General features: G+C 36.7%; 1 protein-coding gene across 1 annotated transcript in view; it reads left to right on the forward strand.

The window, feature by feature from the left end:
• Positions 1-22,931, forward strand: part of STAG1 (stromal antigen 1) — a 423,306-nt gene that overhangs the window by 258,494 nt on the left and 141,881 nt on the right. The window contains exon 9 of the mRNA XM_032408640.1: positions 1,715-1,788. Coding sequence (XP_032264531.1) covers positions 1,715-1,788 — 74 coding nt within the window. The remainder of the gene's footprint in view (positions 1-1,714; positions 1,789-22,931) is intronic.

Genomic DNA, 22,931 nt, shown 5'->3' on the forward strand with positions numbered 1-22,931 from the left:
CTTTTGAAAGAAAACAGTCTGGGGGTTAGGTAACTCAGAAGGATTATCAGACTATGAGTTCAGAAAGCATAATAAATATTAAGGTCAGAGCTGGGAGTCAGCGAAGCTGCATATCCAGAAGGAAGCCAAAGACTACTTATTAGCTAATAAATAAGGCATTCCTGTGAATAAAGTTGGTTCCAGGTTTACACTGAAATGTTCACATATATACTGAAAGTGTTTTAAACTGGCTTTTCAGTAGTTTAAAAAAAAAAATAACATTTTTATTTGCCCATTAGGAAATTTTTAAATCTACAGTATTAGTCTGTATTTTAACTTGAAAAAAGAATAATATATTGCTGCAAATAAATTATCAATAAATAATGGGCTATAATAGGCGGCAGGAAGCAGCAAACTTATGCCTAAATTATTACCCATACTGTATTAGGGTGTTAGGGCTGCTATAACAGATAACACAGACTGAGTGGCTTAAAGAACAGAAATTAATAGTCTCACGGTTCTGTAAGCTAGAAGTTGAAGATAACTCCCAATTTCTCCATGACTTCCATGTGTGTCTGTCTCTAAATTTTTCCTTTCTATAAAGACACCAATCATATTGGATTTGGGGCCCACCCTACTCCAGAGTGACCCCATCTTAACTAATTACATCTGCCACAGTCCTATTTTCAAATAAGGTTTGAGGTGTACTGGGGCATCAGGACTTCATGATATGAATTTCTAAGGAACACAGTTAAAATCATAATACATACCCTACTTGAAGTATTGTGAAAATAAATTTTGGAACTGTGCATCAGTAAGTACTACTTACCAAAGTGTATGCCTCTTATAAAGTAATTTTTTATATAATAAATGCAGCAAAGGTAATTTTTAAAACTTACAGTAAGTTGCAGTAATTTGAATGATTTACTATGTAAGTATTCCCAGTCTTATTTCCATAAACCTGAAATAAAGCATACAGCAAAAGAGTAAGTCAGAAGGAATTTTATTCTCACATTCTTGCATGTAATAAAAGCAAATATTTCGCTGAGTATTACCACCGAACAAAGTATAATAAGAAATATCACTTGGAATATAATTTTGTATCAGTGCTTTTATTCCTGTTGAGCAGTGAATAAGCTCAAGCTTTAACTCTAATCAGTAGTAATGCCTGAATTTTTTATCATTGCTGTACTGTTTTATTTTGTTGCTGCATTCCACCACTAATGGCAAGGATCCTTCCTATCTTCTACTATGCCTTCTATACTGGGAACTTGGCCTACTCTCAGTTATGGACTAAACAGATGCAGAGTAATATTTGGATACTTTAGGTAGAATAGTAAGTTTCTTCTACAGTGGCAAATATAATCAAGGCTGACCTGTTAGCAAGAGAGGCAAAACAAGCCAGGGACCTGACTTTGTTGGAAGAGGTATAGAAATTGAGGCTTCTTCCCAAAGCAGGTAAAATTTTGGGGATTGGAATCTTGCCACAGTTAGCCACACCACTCCTTGTTAGTCATTGTGTGTATATGTAAAGAGAAACAAAGAGGTTCTAAAGTCAGTATAGTAAAGCTGTTGAAGTAATGCAAGAGTAACCATAATTTCCGACATCTGTTGAATAATAAGTGAGAAAAAGGATTGATAATTACCAAGAATGAGAAGAACCAGGAATTAAAAATAACTGAAACTGTACATTTCAAATGAAATCAGGATTTAATTTTTTTTCTTTTCATTTCAGCTACAGGAAAACCAGGATGAAATTGAAAATATGATGAACTCTATTTTTAAGGGTATATTTGTTCATAGATACCGGTAAGGGATTTTATAAATCACCTTAGATTTTTAACTTAAATAATTTATTGCTTCTTTGTAGTCCTAGGTAATTATAAAAATATGAAACTCTCTAATTATTGTTTTGTTTTCTGGAAAATAGCTTTGGCTATAAAGGCTAAATAAATATCATACTGTTGTTGTGGAGGAGATTGTACCACTGCCACACTCTTGCAAATTTAGAACATATACTGTTAGAGGAATTCAGTGTACTTACATTGGTACTTACCGAATATTAATTAATATGATATTATTAAATTAATATGGCCTTAATAAAATGTGATTGTCTTGATATTTGAAAAAAAAATTTAATGTTCTACTTCCTGCCCTGTGATACTCATCTTGTTCTATGGTCAGATTAACCAACAGTCTTTTAAAAATACCTCTGTGAAGATAAAAGTTGACAGAAAAGGGCACCTCTGTAAATAATCAACAGCTCTTTTTTACCTTCAGCTATATAGATGAAAATAGAAGCAAAGCATTTGCAAAGTATTTTTGTCATATTCCATGACAAACAAGCTTAGTTTGTCTTTCTCTGAACTTTTAAATTACTAATACATTATTGAACAGCATACTTCACAGAGAATTAATGAATCATATACATATAATTGTTACCTTCTATTAACTAGGCATGATATGATATGTTTAGGTAGATAGACACCAATAAGAGAAGAACTGTTTTTAGACACATTTGAGATTTTAATTGGCCAGTTAATTTAGAGTTAGTTAAGACAGGGAAATCCGTTTTTTAAAAAAGAAGAAATATAGCTTTGATATTTTAACTTAAACATTTTGTTTTAATTCAAAACATAAAAAGATCTTTTGATCTTCTTGATATTTATTTAAAGAAGAAGAGAAAAACTAACTCAAAAAGATATGTGCACCCCCATGTTCATTGAGCATTATTTACTGTAGCCAAGATATAAAAACAACCTATAGATGGATGAATGGATAAAGAAATTGTATATATATAATGGAATATTACTCAGCCTTTAAAAAAAAATGAAATCTTGCCATTTGCAACAATATGGATGGACCTCAAGAGCATTGTGCTAAGTAAAATCAGTCAGGCAGAGAAATACAAATATTGTGGTGATATATGTGGAATCTTAAAACAAAAAAACAAGCTCATAGATACAGAGAACAGATTGGTGGTTGCCAGAGGCAGGATGGGTGGGAGAAATGGGTGAGGGGGTCAAACAACAAGAAGAAAAAAATACGGTGCACTACTGAACAACCCAGAGAATAGTTTATTGTTATCTAGTAATTTGTGGTTATCTTCTATATTATTAGGAAATTTAGGCAAGTTTAATAAACTTGCACTTAACTTCCTTAATGGGTAATGGAACTTCTAGAAAAAAACTGGAAGATAAAAATACACTGGGAAAATCTGTTTAATAGCTGATTAAAAAAAGATATTGAGAGAGACTGTACAGCCTGATAGGGACACATACTACACATACCACACCACACACACACACACACACACACACACACACACACACACTCGAAGTTGGAGATATTTGGGATTTGGGGAACTAGTTCAACCAATTAGAAAAATAAAAGCCACCTGTCTTTCTAGGAAACTTAAAAATAAGAAAACAGAATTGTTTATATTTACAAATTTACCATATCCAGCTCTCCTCATACCTCAGTTTCTATCTGTTACCATTTTACTTCAGCCTGTTTTTTAATTTTTGTTTATCTGAAAAACACTTTATTTCACCTTAAAAAAAAAAAATAGGGCCAAGTCCTTTACTTCAAGTATGGAGTGTTTGGAGTTTATATCCTCTTTTTTGCATAAACTACACATTCAGTGAAGTATTGAAAAAGTCACAATTTTTAAAATTTTTTTGAAGATTTTATTTATTTGAGAGAGGGTGAGTGCACGTAAGCAGAGGGGAGAGGGAGAAGCAGACTGCCCATTGAGCAGGGAACCTGATGTGGGGCTCAATCCCAGGACCCTGAGATCATGACCTGAGCCAAAAGCAGATGGTTAACAGCCTGAGCCACCCAGGTGCCCCTTGAAAAATTAATTTTTAAAAAAGCAAGAACTTCCACATACCTGTCATGCAGTCTTTTTTTTTTTTTTAATTACAGCTTTATAGAGGTATAATTTACATAAAACAAATTACACGGTGATACAGTGATTTATAAGAAATATATATTTGGTCATTTGGAACTTTCAGTCCTATCCCCCAGCCTCTGGGGAGTGGAGGGGGGCTGGAGTTTGAATCAGTTGACGGCAGTGACTTAGTTAATCATGAATATGCAGTGAAGCCTCCATAAAAACCCCAAGGGTGGGATTCAGATAACTTCTGGGTTGTTGAACACATGAAGATGTGAGGAGAGTAGCACATCTGAAGAGGGCTTGAAAGCTCTGCTCCCCTTTCCCATGCATTGCCTTATGTATCTCTTCATCTGGCTGTTGATTCAAATTCTTTATCATATCCTTTAATGAATTGGCAAATGTAATTGTTTCCCTGAGTTCTGTGAGCCACTCTAGCGTATAAAAAGAACCAAAAGAGGGTGTGCCTGGGTGGCATAGTTGGTTAAGCATCTGACTCTTGGTTTCAGCTCAGGGTGGTGAGATTGAGTTGGGCTCCGTGGTCAGCACAGAGTCGGCTGGTGATTCTCGCTCTCTCTGTCTCTCCCTCTCAAATAAATAAATCTTAAAAAGCAAAAAAGAACCTAAGGAGCAGGTGATTGGAACCTCCAATCTGTAGCCCATGGGTTAGAACCACAGGCAACAAAAAGCCTGGGACTTGAGACTGCCATCTAACGTGGGGGGCAGTCTTGTAGGACTGAGCCCTTAACCTGTGGAATCTGATACTGTGCCCAGATAGATAGTGTCAGAATTGAGCTGAATTCTCAGAAACTAACAGGTATTGTTGGTGTGTGTGTGTGCAGGGGAAACCCATGCCCCACATTCAAATTGGGCCCAGGAATGCAGAGTTGGTATCAGACACAGTTAAGAGCATAAGTTGATGAGTTTTGACATATATACAACTGTAGAACTACGACAGGCAAGATAATGAATATATCCATCATCCTCAAAAGTTTTCTCTTGCCATTTTGTAATTCCTCCCAACCTTGCTTTCTGCCAGTCTCTCTCCCACCTCCATCCTCAAGCATTATTAATTTGCTAACGGATTTGTTTACATTTTTAAGGATTTCGTAGAAATGGAATTATATAGTATTTGCTCCTGATTTTTGTTGTTTTTGTCTCTATCTGACTTTTTTCACTAAGCAAAATTAGTCTCTCATCATTAAGACTGTTAAATGTAAGTTTTTCATAGATGCCCTTTATCAGGTTGAGGAAATTTCACTTCTATTCCTCATTTTCTGAGACTTTTAATTAGAAATGGATCTTGGATTTTGTCAAATGCTTTTCTATACCTATTGAGACCAGTATATGCAGTTTTTCTTCTTTAAGACTGTTAATATGAATTAAATTGGTTGAATTCTTGAGATAAAATCCTCATCGTCCTGATACATTATTCTTTCTATATATTGCATATGATATCCTGAATTTTCCTAAGAATTTTGCTTCTTTCTTCAAGAGAGATATATCTCTTAACTTTTTGTTTTTATCAAATGTCTCTGACTGCTTTTGAACCAATGTAATGCTGGCTTTGTTGAATGAGTTGCAGTATATTCTCTCCTTTTTAATTTTTGTGGAAGAGTTTAATAGTATTGTTACTATTTTTCTTCAGATAGGTATTATACCATCGGGGCCTAGAATTTTCCTTATAGGGATTTGTTAAGTGCAAATTAAATTTCATAGATACAAGGCTGTTCATTTTATATCTTACAAGAAAATGATACATTGATCTAAGTTATTATATTCCACAACTATCAGCATAAAGTTGTTCATAATATTGGTGGTTTCAGGGGCCCCTGGGTGGCTCAGTTGGTTAAGCGTCTGCCTTCAGCTCAGGTCATGATCCCAGGGTCCTGGGATTGAGCCCCGCATCAGGCTCCCTGCTCAGCAGGAAGCCTGCTTCTCCCTCTGCCTGCCACTCCCCCCGACTTGTGCTCTCTCTCTCTCTGCCAAATAAATAAATAAAATTTTAAAAAGAAAAAGAAAATACTGGTGGTTTCACATCTCTTGTATCAATTGTATTTATTTTTCTTAAAAATTGAGATTTGGGGAGGAGGAGTTAAGATGGCAGAGGAATAGGGGGACCTTAAGTTTACCTCCTCCCTTGAACACAGCTAGATAAATATCAAATCATTATGAACACCCAAGAAATTAATCTGAGGACTGAGAGAACAGAACTGCAAATCTTAAAAGTAGAATCATGGAAGGTAGGAGCTGTAAAGAGTTGATTTGGGGGATATAAGAACTAGGGGTGCTGCAGAGGGGAGGGATCCCTGCTTATGGAAACTACTGCAAGGTATTATAAGCAGCAGAGCATAAAATCTGATATTTTAGAAGCCTGTCACCACAAGAGTAATGCCTGCCTTAGTGGTGCTCCTGTGGGGAAGGAGAGTGGAGACCCATGAGCAGGCAGCATGATCTGAGGATACCCTGGGTCACACAGGGAGAAAGTTTCCCTACTTGGAGTGCATTTGGTAGAGGTGCCATTGAGCTGCCCCCTTCCCCAGCATAGGAACAAAGACACCAGTCAGAGCAGCAAACCTTGGCTTCAGATTTGTGCTCCGATTTACCATAAATTCCTAATTGCTGCATGGGTCAGCCGACTATTTTCTGGGATAAGCCAGCACTGGCCACAGCACAACAAGACCTCCCACAGAGGATCAGCACAGGTCTCTCTGGGGGAGGGAGGGTGGTCTCTGAAGTTTGGAATTCTAAAACAACATCACCTGAGGTAAAACACAGGAGTGTGGTGCCACCTGGCATGTGCAGAGCTCAGGCACAGACAGGCTGATGGGATCTGATGGAAACTGGGGACACAGGAGGGTGATTTGTTTGCTTGCCTATAAGGGCTTCCTCAGGAATGGCTGGCATGAGCTCCCCTCTCCTGAAACCAGAGAGCAGGGTAAAGCCATTTCCACCCCACACCCACAAGCACTGACCAACCTCAGTGAGAAAAACAGCGCCACCAAGGGGAGGCCTGAGCCATGTAAACCAAGGCCCGGCCCCCTGCATTTACAAGTACATCTCCACTAGGTCAAGTCCCCTTGAGAATCAGAGTATCGGGCCTCTCCCCAAGAAGAACAGCACAAACCCCTTCCTGCACCAAGTCTACTGATCATAGAGTGCTGGAAAACTTCAGCTCTGGGAGAAATAGGATCGACTGCTTCCTTTTTTTTTTTTTTAATTATTATGTTATGTTAATCATCATACATTACATCATTAGTTTTTGATGTAGTGTTCCATGATTCACTGTTTGCGTATAACACCCAGTGCTCCATGCAGTACGTGCCCTCTTTATTACCCATCACCAGGCTAACCCATCCCCCCACGCCCCTCCCCTCTAGAACCCTCAGTTTGTTTCTCAGAGTCCATAGTCTCTCATGGTTCGTCTCCCCCTCCGATTTCCCCCCTCATTCTTCCCCTCCTGCTATCTTCTTTTTTTTTTTTAAACATATAATGTATTATTTGTTTCAGAGGTACAGGTCTGTGATTCAACAGTCTTACACAATTCACAGCACTTACCATAGCACGTACCCTCCCCAATGTCTATCACCCAGCCACCCTATCCCTCCCACCCCCCACCACTCCAGCAACCCTCAGTTTGTTTCCTGAGATTAAGAATTCCTCATATCAGTGAGGTCATAGGATACATGTCTTTCTCTGATTGACTTATTTCGCTCAGCACAATACCCTCCAGTTCCATCCACGTCGTGGCAAATGGCAAGATCTCATTCCTTTTGATGGCTGCATAATATTCCATTGTATATATATACCACATCTTCTTTATCCGTTCATCTGTCGATGGACATCTTGGCTCTTTCCACAGTTTGGCTATTGTGGACATTGCTGCTATAAACATCGGGGTGTACATACCCCTTCGGATCCCTACATTTGTATCTTTGGGGTAAATACCCAGTAGTGCAATTGCTGGATCGTATGGTAGCTCTATTTTCAACTTTTTGAAGAACCTCCATACTGTTTTCCAGAGTGGCTGCACCAGTTTGCATTCCCACCAACAGTGTTAGGAGGGTTCCCCTTTATCCGCATCCCCGCCAACATCTGTCGTTTCCTGACTTGTTAATTTTAGCCATTCTGACTGGTGTGAGGTGATATCTCATTGAGGTTTTGATTTGGATTTCCCTGATGCCGAACGATGTTGAGCACTTTTTCATGTGTCTGTTGGCCATTTGGATGTCTTCTTTGGAAGAATGTCTTTTCACGTCTTCTGCCCGTTTTTTGATTGGATCATTTGTTCTTTGAGTGTTGAGTTTAATAAGTTCTTTATAGATTTTGGATACTAGCCCTTTATCTGATATGTCATTTGCAAATATCTTCTCCCATTCTGTCAGTTGTCTTTTGGTTGACTGTTTCTTTTGCTGTGCAAAAGCTTTTTATCTTGATGAAGTCCCAATAGTTCATTTTTACCCTTGCTTCCCTTGCCTTTGGCGATGTTTCTAGGAAGAAGTTGCTGCGGCTGAGGTTAAAGAGGTTGCTGCCTGTGTTCTCCTTATTTTGATGGACTCCTGTCTCACATTTAGGTCTTTCAACCATTTTGAGTGTATTTCTGTGTGTGGTGTAAGGAAATGGTCCAGTTTCCTTCTTCTGCATGTGGCTGTCCAATTTTCCCAACACCATTTGTTGAAGAGACTGTCTTCTTTCCATTGGACATTCTTTCCTGCTTTGTCGAAGATGAGTTGACCATAGAGTTGAGGGTCCATTTCTGGGCTCTCTATTCCGTTCCATTGATCTATGTGTCTGTTTTTGTGCCAGTACCATGCTGTCTTGATGATTACGGCTTTGTAATAGAGCTTGAAGTCCGGAATTGTGATGCCACCAGCTTTGCTTTTCTTTTTCAACATTCCTCTGGCTATTCGGGGTCTTCTCTGGCTCCATACAAATTTTAGGATTATTTCTCCATTACTTTGAAAAAAGTTGATGGTATTTTGATGGGGATTGCATTAAATGTGTAGATTGCTCTAGGTAGCATTGACATCTTCACAATATTTGTTCTTCCAGTCCATGAGCATGGGACATTTTTCCATTTCTTTGTGTCTTCCTCAGTTTCTTTCATGAGTATTTTATTGTTTTCTGAGGACAGATTCTTTGCCTCTTTGGTTAGATTTATTCCTAGGTATCTTACGGTTTTGGGTGCAATTGTAAATGGGATCGACTCCTTAATTTCTCTTTCTTCTGTCTTGGTGTATAGGAATGCCACTGATTTCTGTGCATTGATTTTATATCCTGCCACTTTACTGAATTCCTGTATGAGTTCTAGCAGTTTTGGGGTAGAGTCTTTTGGGTTTTCCACATAAAGTATTAGCTTCCTTTTTCTTTTTCTTTTTTTAATTGTTTTGTTTTTTGTTTTTCCCTTTTGTAAAATTTTTTTGTTTAAATTCAGTTAATTAACATATAGTGTATTATTAGTTTCGGAGGTAGAATTCAGTGATTCTTTAGTCTTACATAACACCCAGTGCTCATTATATGACGTGCCCTCCTTAATGTCTATCACCCAGTTACGCCATCCCCCAACCCCCCCTCCTCCAGCAACCCTCAGTTTGTTTCCTGTGAGAAAGAGTGTCCTATTGTTTGTCCCCCTCTCCGATTTCATCTTGTTATATTTTTTTCCTCTCTTCCCCTACAGTCCTCTGTTTTGTTTCTTAAATTCTGTATATGATCGAGATCATATGATAATTGCCTTTCTCTGATAGACTTCACTTAGGATAATACTCTCTAGTTCCATCCACGTTGTTGCAAATGGGCAAGATTTTATTTTTTTGATGGCTGAGTAGTATTCCATTCATACACATAAACACACACACACACACCACCACACATCTTCTTTATCCATTCATCAGTTGATAGACACTTGGGCTGTTTCCATAGTTTGGCTACTGTGGACACTGGTGATATAAACATGGGGGTGCAGGGGCACCTTCAGATCACTACATTTCTATGTTTGGGGTAAATACCTAGTAGTGCAATTGCTCTGCCAGGGTAGGTTAGCTCTATTTTCAGCTTTTTGAAGAAACTCCATACTGTTTTCCAGAGTGGCTGCACCAGCTTGCATTCCCACCAACAGTGTAAGAGATTTGTCCTTTGCCCCCAACTTGGGAGTACCCAAATATATAAATCAATTAATAATAAACATAAAGATACTCATTGATAATAATACACTAATAGTAGGGGACTTCAACACCCCACTTACAGCAATGGACAGATCATCTAAGCAGAAAATCAACAAGGAAACAAGGGCTTTGAAAGACACACTGGACCAGATGGACTTAACATTTATTCCTAGAGCAGCAGAACACATTGTTTTCGAGTGCACATAGAACATTCTTTAGAATAGATCACATGCTCACAAATCAGCCCTCAACAAGTACAAAAGGATCACGATCATTCTTTTTTTTCTTTTAATGATTTTATTTATTTATCTGACAAAGAGAGACACAGCGAGAGAGGGATCACAAGCAGGGAGAGTGGGAGAGGGAGAAGCAGGCTTCTCATGGAGCAGGGAGCCCGATGCGGGGCTCGATCCCAGGACCCTGGGATCATGACCTGAGCTGAAGGCAGACGCTTAACGACTGAGCCACTCAGGCGCCCTGGATCACGATCATTCTATGCATATTGTCAGACCAAAATGCTATGAAAGTTGAAGTCAACCACAAGAAAAAATTTGGAAAGACCACAAATACATGGAGGTTAAAGAATATCCTACTAATGAATGAAGGGGTTAACCAGGAAATATAAAAAATTTTTAAAAAGTACATGGAAACAAATGAAAATGAAAACACAACAGTCCAAAATCTTTGGGATTCAGCAAAGTCAGTCCTAAAAGGGAAGTATACTGTAATACAGGCCTACATGAAAAAGCAAGAAAAGTCTCAATTATACAACCTAACCTTACACCTAAAGGTGCTAGAAGAGGAACAGCAAATTAATCCTAAAGCCAGCAGAAGTAGGGAAATAGTAAAGATTAGAGCAAAAATAAATTATATAGAAACAGAAAATACAGTAGAACAATGAAACTAAGAGCTGGTTTTTTCAAAGAATTAATAAAATTGATGAACTCCTAGCCAGACTTAAAAACAGAAGAGACAACAAACCCAAATAAAATCACAAATGAAAGAGGAAAGATCACAGCCAACACCACAGAAATACAAATAATCGTAAGAGAATATTATGAAAAATTATATGCTAACGAACTGGGCAATCTGGAAGAAATGGACAAATTCCTAGAAACACACAAATTACCAAAACTGAAAAAGGAAGAAATAGAAAATCTGAATATAGCCACAAAGAAATTGAATCAGGTAATCAAAAATTTCCAAACAAATGAAAGTGTGGCATCAGATAGCTTCACAGGGGAATTCTACCAGAAATTTAAAGAAGAGTTTAATACCTATTCTTCTCAAATTATTCCAAAAATAGAAATGGAGGGGGCGCCTGGGTGGCTCAGTTGGTTAAGCGTCTGACTTAGTTTTTGTTCGGGTCATGATCTCAGGTTCCTGGGATCTTGAGCCTGGCATCAGCCTCCACGCTCAGTGGGCAGTCTGCTTCTCTCTCCCTCTCTCTGTCCTTCCCCCCCACTCATGTGCTCACTCTCTCTCTTTCTCTAAAATAAAAAAAATAAATCTTAAAAAAAAAAATGGAATATCCATTCTAAACTCCTTCTACAAGGCCAGCATTACCCTCATTTAAAAACCAGACAAAGACCCCATTAGAAAGGAGAATTACCGGCCAATATACCTGATTAACATGAATGCAAAAATTCTCAGCAGTATACTAGCAAATCACATCCAACTACATCAAAAGAATTATTCACCATGATCAAATAGGATTTATTCTTGGGCTGCAGGAGTGATTCAGTATTCATAAATCAACCAACATGCTATACCACGTTAATAAAAGAAAGCATAAGAACCATATGATCCTCTCGTGCACCTGGGTGGCTCAGTTCTTAAGCGTTTGCCTTCAGCTCAGGTCATGATCCCAGAGTCCTGAGATCAAGCCCCATGTCAGGCTCCCTGCTTGGTGGGAAGCCTGCTTCTCCCTCTCCCACTCCCTCTGCTTGTATTCCTGCTCTTGCTATCTCTCTCTGTCAAATAAATAAATAAAATCTTAAGGAAAAAAAAAAGAACTATATGATCCTCTCAATAGATGCAGAAAAAGTATTTGACAAAATACAGCATCCATTCTTTTTTTTTTTTTTTTTTAGATTTTTATTTATTTGAGAGAGCACGTAAGCACAAGAAGGGGAGGGGCAGAGGGAGAGGGAAAAGCAGGCCCTTGCTGAGCAAGGAGCCTGATACGGGGTTTGATCCCAGGACCCTGGGATCATGACCTGAGCCTAAGGCAGTCACTTAACCGACTGAGCCACCCAGGCACCCCAACAGCATCCATTCTTGATAAAAAACCCTCAACAAGGGGCACCTGGGTGGCTCAGTGGGTTAAGTGTCTGCCTTCAGTTCAGGTCACGATCCCAGAGTCCTGGGATCAAGCCCCACATTGCCCTGCTCACAGGGAGTCTGCTTCTCCTTCGCCCTCCGCCCCTCCCCCCCGCTCATGCGCTCTCTTGCTCTCTTTCAAATAAAATCTTAAAAAAGAAAAAAAAACCTCAACAAACTAGGGATAGATAGAACAAACCTCAATGTTATAAAGGCCATATACAAACGACCCATAGCTAATATCATCCTCAATGGGGAAAAACAGAGCTTTTCTTCTACAGTTAGGAGTAAGACAGGGATGTCCACTCTTACCATTACTATTTAACATAGTACTGAAAGTCTTAGCCTCAGCAGTCAGACAACAAAAAGAAATAAAAGGCATACAAATGGCAAGGAAGAAGTCAAACTCTCTTTGCAGATGACATAATACTCTGTATGGAAAGCCCGAAGGACTCCACCAAAAAGTTGCTAGAACTCATACACAAATTCAACAAAGTCGCAGGATATAAAATCAACGTACAGAAATCTGTTGCATTTCTATACACTAATAATGAACACACAGAAAAAGAAATCAAGGAGTCGACCCCATTTGCATTTGTACCAAAAACAGTAAGATACCTAGGAATAAACCTAATCAAAGAGGTAAAAATGTGCACTTTGAAAACTATAGAACACTTATGAAGGAGATTGAAGAGGACACAAAGAAATGGAAAAATATTCCATGCTCATGGATTGGAAGAACAAACATTGTTAAAATGTCTGTACTACCCAAAGCAATCTACACATATAATGCAATCCCTATCAATATACCAACAGCATTTTTCCTAGAGCTAAAACAATCTTAAAATGTGTATGGAACCACAAAAGACCCCATACAGCCAAAGCAATCTTGAAAAAGAAAAGCAAAGCCAGAGGCATCATGATTCCAGACTTCAAGCTATATTACAAAGTTGTAGTCATCAAGATAGTATGGTACTGGCACAAAAATAGACACATAGATCAATGGAACAGAATGGAAAACCCAGAAATGGACCCACACCTATATGGTCAATTAATATTTGACAAAGTCAAAAAGAATATTTCCGGTGGATAAAAGTCTCTTCAACAAATTTTGTTGGGAAAACTGGACAGCAAAATGCAAAAAAATGAAACTGGACCACTTTCTTATACCATACTCAAACATAAACTCAAAATGGATGAAAGCCCTAAACGTGAGATAGGACACCATCAGAATCGCAGAGGAAAATACAGGCAGCAACCTCTTTGGTCTCGGTTGTAACAACTTTCTACTAGACACGTTCAGGAGGCAAGAGAAACAAAAGCATAAATGAACTATTGGGACTTCATCAAGATAAAAATCTGCACAGCGACGGAAACAATCAACAAAACTAAAAGGCAGCCTATGAAATGGGAGAAGATATTTGCAAACAACATAACTGATAAAGGGTTAGTATCCAAAATCTTCAAAGAACTTACCAAGCTCAACACCCAAATCCAGATAACCCAGTTAAGAAATGAGCAGAAGACATGAATAGACACTTTTTCAAAAAAGACATCCAGATGGCTGATAGACACATGAAAAGATGCTCAACATCACTCATCATCAGGGAGATACAAATGAAAACCGTGATGACATACGACCTTACACCTGTCAGAATGGCTAAAATTAACAACACAAGAAACAACAGGTGTTGTTTAGGATGCAAAGAAAGGGGAACCCTCTTACACTGTTGGTGGGAATGCAAACTGGTACAGCCACTCTGGAGAACAGTATGGAGGTTCCTCAAAAAGTTAAAAATAGAACTCCCTACAGTCCAGCAATTCTACTACCAGGTATTTAACCAAAGGATACAAAAGTATAGATTTGAAGGGGTACATGCACCCTGATGTTTATAGCAGCATTATCAGTGTAGCCAAACTATGGGAAGAGCCCAAATGCCTATTGACTGATGAAGGGATAAAGAAAATGTGGTATGTATATATACAATGGAATATTACTCAGCCATAAAAAGAATGAAATCTTGTCATTTGCAAGGATATGGGTGGAGCTAGAGTGTATCGTACTAAGTGAAATAAGTCTGAGAGACAAGTACCATATGATCTCGCTCATATGTGGAATTTAAGAAACAAAACAGATGAATATATGGGTGGGGGGAAATAGAAAAAAAAGAGAAACAAACCATAAGAGAGTCTAAGAGAACAAACTGAAGGTTATGGATGGAGGTGGGTGGAGGATGGGTTAGATTAGTGATGGGTGTCAGGAAGGTACTTGTTATGATGAGCACTGTTTGTTATATATTAATTGATGCATCACTGCATTCTACTCCTGAAACCAATATTGCACTGTATGGTAACTAGAATTTACATAAAAAATTTGAAAAGAAAGAAAAAATGAGATTTTGGTTATAATGAACTTCTCTATTCTGTTTTCTGTTACATTGATTTCTGATCTTCTATTTATTATTTCCTTTTTTCTGCTTAATTTGGGTTTCATTTGCTCTTTTTCTCAAGGCAAAAAGTGAGGCAATTGATTTAAGGCCTATTTTCTAATATTAGAATTTACTCCTATAAATCTCTCTGTTAGTACTGCTTTAGCTGTATCCCCTAAATTTTGGTATGTTGTGTTTCCATTTTTATTCATCTCAAAATGCTTTCTAATTTCCTTTTTGACTTGTTTCTTTGACCTGTGGTTTATTTAGAAGTGTATTTAGTTTACAAGTATCTGAGATCTTTCTGTTACTGATTTCTAATAATTCCATTGTAGTCAGAGAATATACTTTGTATAATTTGAATGCTTTTAAATTTGTTAAGATTTGTTTTATGACCCACATTGTGGTCTATCTTGATAAATGTTCTGTTTACTCAGGAAAAAAGTACATACTGTGCTTTTGATTTTAGGTCAAAATCATTTGTTAGTGTTCAAGTCTTTTCTATCCTTTACTGATTTTGTCTATTCTTACCATTATTGAGAGGGATTTTGTAGGAGTACTTTTGTATGCTTGATACAAGTCCATTATTACATAAATGATTTGCAATTTTTTTCATGCCTTTGGCTTTGTTTTCATTTTCTTAATGATACCTTTTGAAGAGCAAAAGATTTCAATTTGAAGTCTTTCATCCATTTTTCTTCTATGTATCTTCTTTTGATATTATATCTGTGAACATTTGCCTAACCCCAGATTTTCTTCTGTTTTATTCTAGAAATTTAATAGCTTAATATTTTAAGTAAAAGTATATGGACCATTGTTTTAAGTTAATTTTTGTGTATGTTGTGATATAAGGTATACCTCTATTTTTTACATATAGGTATTCATTTGTCCAAGCACCATTTGGTGAAATGCTCCCTTCCTCCAGTTGAATATCCTTGGAGTTTTTGGGTTTTGTTTTTTTAAGTAGGCTTTCAGGCCTGGCATGGAGCCCAACAAGGGGCTTTAACTCCCAAGCCTGAGATCAAGACCTGAGCTAAGATCAAGAGTTGGACATTTAACTGAGGCACCCAAGCACCCCCCCCTTTTTCTTTTTCTTTTTTTTTTTTAAAGATTTTATTTATTTATTTGAGAGAGAGAGAATGAGAGACAGCACGAGAGGGAAGAGGGTCAGAGGGAGAAGCAGACCCCCTGCTGAGCAGGGAGCCCGATGAAGGACTCGATCCCAGGACTCCAGGATCATGACCTGAGCCGAAGGCAGTCGCTTAACCAACTGAGCCACCCAGGCGCCCACCCCTCCTTTTTCTTAAATAATCTCTATGTCCAATGTGGGGCTCAAACTCACAAACCGTAGATTAAGAGTCCCATGCTCTACTGACTGAGCCAACAAGGTGCCGCTCCTTGGAGCTTTTCTTTAAAACCAAATGAACCCAAATGCAAAGATTAATTTATGGAATTTCTGATCTGTCTGTCCTTATACCCAGACCATGTATATTGATTATAGTAGCTTTAGAGTAATTTTTTTTAGGCTTTGAGATATAATTGATGTAGAATATGTAAGTTTAAGTTGTACAGTGTGATGATTTGATTCACATATATATTGTGAAGTGATTACCACTATAAGGATACTTAACACCTCAGGCATCGCACATAAATACCTTTTTTTTGTTTTGGTGATTACATTTAAGTTTTACTCTCTTAGCAACTTCCAAGTATGTAATAAATATAATTTTATTTATTTATTTTTTATTATTATTTTTTTAAATATAATTTTATTAACTGTAGTCACAATGCTATACATTAGCATTCCAGAATTTATTCATCTTATAAATGGAAGTTTATACTCTTGAACTAACATCTCCCCATTTCTCTCACACCCCAGCCTCTGGCAACCACCATTCTACTCTATTTCTATGAGTTTGGCATTTTTAGATTCCACATATAAGTAGAACATACACTATTTGTCTTTTAGAGTATGCTTTTAAAATTAGGTTGTGTTAAATCCTCCTACTTTGTTTTTTTTTTCAAAATTGTTGTGACAATTACAGATCCTTTGCGTTTCTGTGTAAATTTTAGGGTCAGCTTGTCAATTTTTACATAAAAGTTTGTTGGAATTCTGATGGAGAATATAATGACTCTGTAGACCAATTCGGAGAGAATTGAATTCTTCACAGTATTGAATCTTCCAACCTATGAATATAGATTGTTATCTCAATTTGTTTAGATATTCTTAATTTCTCTTAGCTGTTTTTATGTTTTATTTAAAGTCTTTCACTACTTTTTTAAAATTTATTTCTAAGTGTTTTCATTTTTTATTCTATTGTAAATGAAATTATTTCCTTAATTTCAGTTCTAGATTATTCCTTATTAATATATAAAAATGCAGTTCTTTTTTTATATTCCTCCAGAATTCAAGATACTTTCATTTGTTGTATTGTTTTGAGATTTTATTTTTACAGGTTATTTAATATTTTGCACATACCGATCATATGTGAATACAGACCGTTTTTATTCTTACTTTCTAAGTCTTAAGACTTTTTCTATGTCTTTACTTTCTTTTTTTAACCTTATTGCACTGGCTATAGAATCTCCAGCACAAAACTGAATAAAAATAGTAAGAGAGCACAGCTTTCCATTTTTTCTGATCCTGAAGGGAAAACAATCAGTCTTTAATGTCATTAGCTTTTAAGTTTTATATTGATATCCTTTAGCAGGATGAGGAAATGCCCCTCTAGTCTAATTTTGTTTGTTGTTTTTATCATGATTGATTGATTTTATGTTTTTGTTTCAGTTAAGATGAAAATACAGACTTTTTCCTTTGTTCTATTAATTGATCTTCAGATATTAGACCAGTTTTGCATTCTGGGAGAAATTCATAATATCATGATAACATAATCTTTTTTTTTTTAATTTTTTTTTTTTTTTTTAAGATTTTATTTATTTGCGAGAGAGACAATGAGAGACAGAGAGCATGAGAGGGAGGAGGGTCAGAGGGAGAAGCAGACTCCCTGCTGAGCAGGGAGCCTGATGTGGGACTCGATCCCGGGACTCCAGGATCATGACCTGAGCCGAAGGCAGTCGCTTAACCAACTGAGCCACTCAGGCGCCCCAACATAATCTTTTTTTTTTTTTAATGCTGCTGGATTCAGTTTGCTAATATTATGTTAAGGATTTTTATGTCTACAGTCATAAGGGGGGGGTATTAATCTAGCTACTGGCCTTATAAAATACTCTGGGAAGTGTTCCCCCCTGCTCTATTTTCTGAAAGAATTTATTAAAGATTGGTGTTACTTCTTTTTTATAATTTGATAGGATTCACCAGTGAAGCCCTTTAAGCCTAAGAGTTTTTTTGGGTGACAATTTTCAATTATTGATTAAACATCTTGTAACAGATCTATCCCAGTTTTTCTTTCTCTCTTTTTAAGATTTTATTTATTTATTTGACAGAGAGAGAGACATCGAGAGAGGGAACACAAGCAGGGGGAGTGGGAGAGGGAGAAGCAGGCTCTCCGCTGAGCAGGGAGCCCGATGCGGGGCTCAGTCCCAGGACCCTGGGATCATGACCTGAGCCGAAGGCAGAAGCTTAACGACTGAGCCACCCAGGCGCCCCCATCCCAGTTTTTCTGTTTGTTGATTCATTATGGTAATTTGTGTCTTTCAGACTATATGTCCATTTCATATGTATTGCAGACCTGATGGCATAGTGTTGCTCATGGTATTTCCTTACAATCCTTTTCATTTTTTTTTAAGATTTTTTTTCATTTATTTATTTTAGAGAGAGAGAGCACGCAGGAGCAGGGGGAAGGGGCAGAGGGAGAGAGATTCTGAAGCAGACTCCGCACCATGGGGCTCAGTCTCAGGACCACAAGATCATAACCTGAGCTGAAACCACGAGTCAGACACTTAACCGACTAAGCCACCCAGGCACCCCACCGTCCTCTTCATTTCTTCTGTAGGATTGGCAGTGATGTTTTCATTTCTTGTTTCTAATTTATGTCATCTTTCTTTCTTGTCTTAGTTAGTCTAGCTGAAGGTTTATCGGATTTATTGCTCTTTTTTAAAGATTGAACATTTGTTTCATTAACAGTCTTTATATATTTTTTATTTCATTGATTCTTTTAATCTTTATTATTTCCTTCCGTCTGATTGCTATAGTTTTAATTTATTCATCTCTTTCTAGTTTCTTAAGATAGAAACTCAGATTACTGATCTTATATCCTTCTTCCTTATCTAGCATTTTAAGCTGTGAATTTCCCATAAAGCACTGCTTTCGGGACATCCCAGGACTGTTGATATGCTGTATTTTAATTCTTATTCCATACAAATTATTTCCTTATTTCTTTATTGTGATTTCTTCTTTGATGCATGGGTTATTAATATTAAGTCTTTTAATTTTCAAGTATTTGGAGCTTTCCCTTAATTTCTGTTGTTAATTTCTAATTTAATTTTGTTGTGGTTACTAAACAAACCTTAAGGGATTTCAATCATTTTACATTTAATGGGACTTGGTTTTCCCCCAACCAGTTGAATTATTGAAAAAAAAAAATTCCATGCCAGAATGCCATAGATTTCTGCCATTTTAACACAAAGATTAATAACTTTATGAGTAAATGCTTCTCAGTTATTTTTGGTTGATTACCAGAAAACTGTGAACAAGTTACACTCTTAGACTGTTGAAGGGACATTTAGTGAATTAGAATATAATACTGAGGAATTAATCCAGGTGAAGGAGATATGTAATAACATTTCTAATACATAGGGCATTGTTTGAGAGGCTTCAAGTCCTTTACATAGGATGTCAAAAGAAAAGAGAAGTATTGGAAAGAAGTAGTATTAATGAGATAACTGAAATTTTATAAAATTGGTTAAAAAAATAGAATTGTCAGATTGGAAAGACTTAACAAGTGTTGAGGGTAAGAAAAATATTTCATGTCTAGACATACCGTAATCAAAGTACATAACACCAAAGATTATGAGAAAGTCTTAAAAGCTACCAAAAAGGAAAGAGTGTCTGTTATTTCAGTGATGGTAAAGAGTTAAAAAGTTATTAGGCCATAAGAATGAATAATGGAAAAAGAGGTAACTTAGGAAAGATTTTAACAATTTTGAAAAATGAGAAATATTGTTTTCTAGTTGTCTTTCATCTTTTTATACTATAGTGTAACATTTTAGAATTAATGTCTTCAGAGCAATTCTTACACAATACTGTGGTATGAATTATTATGAGCAAATGGCCATTTTTAAATTTTAGTCATCTTCCTTATATTTCTTTTTTGACCTAACCTGTGTGTCAGGTTGATAGTTAAATGTGAATATAAATTAAAGGTATTGTTCTTGTTAATGTATTCTTGACATTCAGCTTTTAATTTTATGCCTCAATTTCTGTTAATAGTAAAATATTAAGGAGTAATGCAGGGTAGCAGATAGCCATGTCACCTGCTCTGTATGAGACTCAGTGAAGCAATGCCTTTCTGTGTATTTTGTCACTATTTTCACTAATAGATAATGCAACAAAAATGAGATGGAAAACATTTCCAATTGTTTATTATAAAGCTATTACATGCTAATGCATTTTAAGTAACTCTGATTATTCTGAAATAATTAAGTGAAAGATCTGGATTTAACTAGCAAACAGGAGAATTTCACCTCGTCAGGTCTGCTTTTAAACATGGGCTGCCTTGTGAAAGATCTGGATTTAACTAGCAAACAGGAGAGTTTCAGCTCTTCAGGTCTGCTTTTAAACATGGGCTGCCTCATAGAAGCCTTCCTTGACCACATCTTCTTCCCTCCATCAATTTGTGTGCTTCTGTGTTTCCTGTACTGCCCTTTTTTAATATTTAACATTTGCTAAAGATATTTATTGTAATCATCTTTCTATAAGTTAAGGTCTTTATTCTTAAGTTCTTGTTCTCAGTCTAATAAAGGATTCAGTATATCTTTTCACTAATTCTTCAGCTCCCATGGGCTATTTTTTAAAAAATTCTCTGTAGTTCTGTTTTGAAAAATGTAATTTTTTTAGCCAAATATTAGTGACAGAATTGGTTGAGACATGAATTCATTTTTGTGCTACAATTTAGAAAGCAGCCTTCTTGGCACTTGTAATTATTTCTCACTCTAGAGCTCTCGTGAGATTCCTTATACGTGAGAGATAATTTTAAGTGTCAAGCGCCCATATTAGCCAAGAGGTACTCTCCAAAATTTATATTGCAGTCAGTTTAGTCTACTTCCTTACTAAGAAAGCATCTGTAAGAGTAGTACAAGAAACATTTCATTAAAATTCACTAGAGTTAAATTTCATTTTGTTGGAAGCAGAAAATAATTTGAATTCCATCTGCCAAGAAAGTAACCCAAAATGAAAATTTAAAGTCCAGATATTAAATTAAAGGGTCATATCTCCCAAAAAGGCACACTAACTCTGAGGATCAGTAAATTAGATAAGTTTTTCATAGAATGAACATAATCATTTTTTATGCTATAAAGTAGAGTTACAACAAAGGATTAATTACCACAGAATTATTATTTTCTAGTTTTTTTTTTTCTTTTTGAGTTCAAAAGTAAAGTGTATCCTGACTTCAATTTTAGTTATTCATTTCAAGGCCCCTATACCAGAATTAGGAAAATTAGTTCATCTTATGATTGCCTTTATACCTTCACCCTGTTGTACCAACTTTTTTTGCCCCCTACTTTAATCTTTGCTTTGGAAATTCCCAAACATCTGCAGGTTAAACATTATTTTTCTAAATGGACTGAGGCTGTTGGAAATAGAGATTAAGGTGTTAAAAAGAAATTTAATATGAAAATCAAGGATTAGAGGAATATTTCAAAACATACTGCATTTTTATTTTATACTTCATCTACTGAAATAGAGTATTAGTTCATAGAGGGCAGGAAAGCTGTATCTGGTAATAAAAGAATATGACAGAACTAATACCACAGGAGCTTGAAAGAATGATCGTTGTTTGTATTTAGAGCAAAAGTCATTGTAAGCATAGAGATGACCACAGATATGTAGTACTGATGCACTTGAGCTCTTTGGACTAAGGAAGAACTCATTCATGGACCACACTAGAAAAAGATTAGTTATTGGTATGGGCCTTCAATAATAGTAGAAAGTAATAATATCTTTTGCCATGTAACAAATTAATACAAAACTTGGCAAAACAGAACAACGAACAGTTACTATCTCATAATTTCTGTGGGTTGGGAATTTAGGAACAGCCTACCTAGGTGGTTTTAGCATAATTCATCTCATTGGATTGCAATCAAGACTTTGGTCCAGACTACAGGCCTTTGAAAGTTTGACTTGGGTTGGAGTACTTTCTTATAAGATGGCTTACTCATATGGCTGTTGGTAGAAGACCCCAGTTACTGGGATGCCTGGGTGGCTCAGTCGGTTAAGTGTCTGCCTTCAGCTCAGGTCATGATCCTGGGGTCCTGGGATCGAGTCCTGCATCGGGCTCCCTGCTCTGCGGGGAGTCTGCTTCTCCCTCTGCCTGCCGCTCCCCCTGCTTGTGCCCTCCCTCTCTCTCTCTCTTTCTGACAAATAAATAAAATCTTTAAAAAAAAAAAAAAAGACCCCACTTACTCACCATGTGGAGTTCTCTATAGGGCAGCTAGAATGTCCTCAAGACATGGCTTAGAGAGAGAGATCCGAGAGAGAACAAAGCACAAGTCATAGTCTCTTTTTTGACCTAACTTCAAGAGTCAAAATCCATCATTTCTACCACATTATGTTTGTTGGAAACAAATTACTAAGTATACCCACATTTAAAAAAATAAGAATTTGTCTCCATAAAAACTATTAACAGAGTGTGTGGACATATTTTAAAACTACCACAAAGGAGTTCTACTTTTATGTGTTATCTGTAATTACATAATATAATTACCTATAGAGAATGATGAATCTCATAGGATGGTATCAGAAGGCAAAGTGGATTGGAGTTTTAGAACCTAAACAGGAGACAAATCACCTAGGTATTTTTAATAGTAGCAGAATGTGTTATCTGACCACACATAGTCAAATTGTAAGTCTAGAAGGGATATTAAAAATTTTAAAGTTAAGGTGGGAGGGGTCAGACTGGCATCTGAAATAGACAAGGAGTATGATTCCAAAAAGACAAGTTGTATCAGAATGTTGGCAGCGCAAAC

The sequence above is a fragment of the Phoca vitulina genome, unplaced genomic scaffold (genome assembly GCF_004348235.1).
Source record: "Phoca vitulina isolate PV1807 unplaced genomic scaffold, GSC_HSeal_1.0 scaffold10, whole genome shotgun sequence".
NCBI classification, from domain to species: domain Eukaryota; kingdom Metazoa; phylum Chordata; class Mammalia; order Carnivora; family Phocidae; genus Phoca; species Phoca vitulina.